At 52.0% G+C, this 3,925-nt stretch overlaps 2 protein-coding genes across 2 annotated transcripts; both read right to left on the minus strand.

The window, feature by feature from the left end:
* Nucleotides 1-1,025: 1,025 nt before the first annotated feature.
* On the minus strand, nucleotides 1,026-1,994 carry LOC123080419 (luminal-binding protein 4-like). Its single transcript, XM_044503342.1, has one exon. It carries the CDS (start codon nucleotides 1,992-1,994, stop codon nucleotides 1,026-1,028), a length of 969 nt encoding a protein of 322 aa, XP_044359277.1.
* A 19-nt stretch (nucleotides 1,995-2,013) lies between these two features.
* On the minus strand, nucleotides 2,014-2,634 carry LOC123080425 (luminal-binding protein-like). Its single transcript, XM_044503353.1, has 3 exons — nucleotides 2,558-2,634; nucleotides 2,178-2,461; nucleotides 2,014-2,022 (listed from the first exon to the last, which is right to left on the minus strand). Exons 1-3 carry the CDS (start codon nucleotides 2,601-2,603, stop codon nucleotides 2,014-2,016), a joined length of 339 nt encoding a protein of 112 aa, XP_044359288.1. The 5' UTR covers nucleotides 2,604-2,634.
* Nucleotides 2,635-3,925: the final 1,291 nt, after the last annotated feature.

The raw sequence follows: 3,925 nt of genomic DNA on the forward strand, positions 1-3,925 counted from the left end.
TGGATGATGATTATGATGAGACTATTTGTATGCATATGCTATGATTATATTTGTGGTCTCGCAGGCATTTGTATGTGTATCATGATGACATTTGTATGTGCTAAAGATTCTTCTATAAAGCCTGTTCAAATACAAAACAAATATGCCGAAAAAAAGAAAAAACTACTAAAATTAGCAGTAGCGAGTGGAGAAAAGTTAGCAGCAGCGCGGTAGTAGCAGTAGCGCGCACAGGAGAAGCGCGCTATAGCTATTAGCAGTAGCGAGCTCCCTGTAAGAACGCTGCCGCTGCACTTGTATATCAGTAGCGCGGGAGCGCACGCGCTGCTGCTACGAGTTAGCTGTAGCGCCTTATTAGTAGCGCCGGTCCACGCGCTACTGATACACCTAGAACCCGCGCTGCTGCTAGGCTTTTCCCTAGTAGTGTTTATTGGGGGAGAAGAAGATGAGACGTGGGTTAGGTGAGGAGAAGGAAGGAGACGGTGAGGAGAAACACAGGGGGGCGGGGAGGAAGCCAGGGAGGGGACCAGGTGTGTTTTTTCTCGGCTCGATGGCTAGACGCGGGAATGGGGGGATCAAGGGTGGACTGGGACACTTTCCTATCCTGGAGAGGGGGGAGGTGATAGGGAACTTCCTAATCGGGAGGAGCGCTACGGAGCAGCGGACAGCTCGCTAGACGTGTCCTAGAAAATTTCATGACGGAAAAATATTCATTGAGGTCTGGAAGAAAAAACAAAATACTTTCAGGAATTACCCTTTTCACAACATCATTTTTGTTTTCTTCTCCATACCTACACAAATTCTTTTTCATTACGAAATTCTGCTTGTTGGTAAAACATTCAACAATGTTTGTCCTGAAAAAGATATATAATATTTTTAAAGTTGTTCTTTTTCTACTGTTCAGTCACGCGAATGCACCCACGTCCAGAAACTCCATGTCCTAGATTGTCTCATCCAAAAAAGGTGATGACTACAAAGTAGCACGTACAATTTTATTTGTAGCACCACAATACTCAAAACCCTATGATCTATTCAATTATGTTTTCAGACGCCTGCAAAGGATTTCCATGGCAATCGCAGTTGTCGTATGTGAACATTGCAGACTCGGGGCGGGAGAGCAGAGCAGCGCCGCGAATCGCCGCTTCCTCCTCCACAATTGGCTCCCGACCATGGAAATAGTCCCTGAAAAACTCAAGAATCTTGGGGATCCTCACGCTGCCGCCGACGAGGATGATCTCGTCTATGCTGTCCCACCGGCCGGGAGGGAGCCACCACCTCCACGTCACCAGCAGGTCCACCATGCTAGTGGCTCTCGCCAGCAGATCACGGTTGAGCTCCTCGAACTCGGCCCTCGTGAGCGTCTCGAAGAAATCCGCGCCGTCCAAGAGCGACTCCACCTTCACAAGCGTGGTGTCCCAGTAGGTTAGCGCCTTCTTGGCCCTCTCGCACGCCGCCCTCAGCTCCCGGAGCGCGCCGTCGTCCCGGCGGAGGTCCCGGCCGTGCTTCTCCCTGATAAGCTGGATGAAGTGGTCCACGAGCCGGCCGGTGAAGTCGTCGCCGCCCAGGCGGGCATCATGGCGCCCTTCAATGAGACGAGCCGTGCCGTCCCGAAACTTGAACATGGTGGCGTGGGTCGTGCGGCCGCCCATGTGGAAGACGAGGATGACCTTGTCTTGGCGCGCCTTCTCGTGATGGCCGTGCGCCGCGGCCACTGCAACGTGCTCGTCGACGTACCTCGCGGCGGAGAAGCCGCCCTCGAGCCGGGCGGCCGTTGCGAGAAGGTGCCTTTGGTAGTCCCTCGAGTGCCAGGGGACGGTCAGGAGAGCGCTCCTGATCTTGCGGCCCAGGTGCGCCTCCGCCATCCGCTTAAGCTTGGATATGAGAATGCCGGCGACTGTGTGGGCGGAGAAAACCTCGGCGCCGCCTTCCTCGGTCTCGATCTGGATAGCACACCTTCCGGCCTGGGTCCCAACGAGCTTGTACGGCACCAGCTCCATCTCTACCTTCACCACGTCCTCAAACATCCTGCAACCAGAACCAGATATATAACACTTGAATTAATACCGTCGTTGTTTCTTTTTTTCTCTTGTAAGATGTTGTCTGATGTAATTCCTGGCCGGTTGATGGCTTTGTTAATTCAAAGCCGGGCTTTTTCTCCAGCCTTTGTTCTAAAAAAATACCATCGACGTCGGCGGAGGAGGGAAGAAAACAAGTTGGTACTTGGAACCGAGGACCCGCTTGAAGCCGGAGACGGCCGTCCCGGGGCTGACGGCGGCGTGGTTCAAGGCGGCCTCGCCGAAGAGGGTGCCGTTGGGGGTGAAGGCGACCCAGGAGGGGATGCACAGCTTGTACGAGAGGCCTGGATCCTCGAGTCCCCCATAGCCGGCGATGCAGGCCTTGGTGTTGCCGATGTGGATGGCCGTCGTGTTGCCCGTTCTAAACGCCGCCGCGCCCGATGCCGCCGCTGCAAGAAGAGACCAAGTTAAGCAGCCTGCCGAACCAACTCTCCGTTGAATTGAAAAGGATAATACGATTTAGTTTGTAAGCACAAATTACCCACCGACGAGCAGTAGTACAACGCCGAGAGCGAGGCGAGAACTCGCCATGGTTTGGAAGCTTTTCTTACAGAAGAAATATCGGAAGCTTTTACCTTGGGGTTGGCTTTACTTGCTGCTAGCTATGCGGTGGTGGGCGCACCGGGACATGTCACCGGGTCGTCGACGGCCGTCGGATCTTGCAAGTAATCACTCGAGTGCACCGTCGAGGGCTTTGGGTAAAGAAGTAGCGTCCTCCACCCGTGCTTCCAAAAAAAAATCATTCTTCCCAGGGAAAGTTTAATTTTCCTTTTGGAAATACAAGGAAAGTATGATTGTTATTTACTGTATGACTAGCACAGATGTCCGTGCGTTGCAACGGGAAAAATATTGATGTGGACTCAAATTTAAGGGCAGTGATCCGCGCCGGTGCGCCGGCCCAACAATTGGGCCGGTCGAGCCCAGGCCGTCCGATGCACTGCCTCCCAACCGTCAGATCGAGCCCCTTCCGCATCGTCGTCTATCTTCCGCGTCAGATCGAGCAACGGCAAGCGCCACGGGCCACCCCACACCCAGCCATGAGCATCTACCTCGTCGTCATCCCCGTCGCCGTTCGCCGCTCGCCCTCGCCGTCGCCGCTCGCCAGTTCACTACTAGGGAAAAGCCTAGCAGCAGCGCGGGTTTTGGGCCCTCTCAGTAGCGCGGGTACCGGCGCTACTAATAAGGCGCTACAGCTAACGTATAGCAGTAGCGCCTGTTGTCCCACGCTACTGCTACAGTGAATAGCTGTAGCGCTCTTTAGAAAAGGGCGCTACTGATATTATCTGCAGCGCTGTTTAGCGGGAAGCGCTACTGGTAAGTCGGTGCTAGTGCTAAATTTCCCCCCTCGCTACTACTAGTTTTATTAGTTTTTTTCCTGCATATTTGTTTTTATTTGTTTTGTATTTGAATAGGCTTTATACAATAATATTTAGCATATCATACACATACAAATGTAATCATAGCATATACATACAATTAGTCTCATCAAATCATGTCATCATCATAATCATCATCCAACACAAAGTGGTCTCTCGTCATCAATCTCGAAAATAGCGATACAAGTCTCGATTACTTGCAAATACATCGTCATCCATCTAAACAATGATATACGCGAGAAGAGCTATCACTTTGAGTACATGAGTTCGTATCCCTCTCTCGCATTAGCGTGAACCTAAACTAACTACTGCCTGTCGCTCGGAAACCGAAACCGGTACACCTGGGCCTGACACTCCGGCCACTTGTCGTATATATACTCCTGGCGTAGCACTTCTTCGCCATCTATGATCTATGCACCTGCATCGTCACATGAGTCGATGATATGCAACATATATAGTTGAGCAACAGAAAGAGAC

Source organism: Triticum aestivum, chromosome 1B (assembly GCF_018294505.1).
Source record: "Triticum aestivum cultivar Chinese Spring chromosome 1B, IWGSC CS RefSeq v2.1, whole genome shotgun sequence".
Taxonomy (NCBI): Eukaryota; Viridiplantae; Streptophyta; class Magnoliopsida; order Poales; family Poaceae; genus Triticum; species Triticum aestivum.

Bases quoted from the DNA above. Each gene is read 5' to 3' on its own strand.
- LOC123080419 (XM_044503342.1), bottom strand. From the start codon at position 1,994: ATGGAGCTGGTGCCGTACAAGCTCGTTGGGACCCAGGCCGGAAGGTGT.
- LOC123080425 (XM_044503353.1), bottom strand. From the start codon at position 2,603: ATGGCGAGTTCTCGCCTCGCTCTCGGCGTTGTACTACTGCTCGTCG. The intron at 2,462-2,557 runs GTGGGTAATTTG...CTCTTCTTGCAG, and splicing joins CGTTGTACTACTGCTCGTCG to CGGCGGCATCGGGCGCGGCG.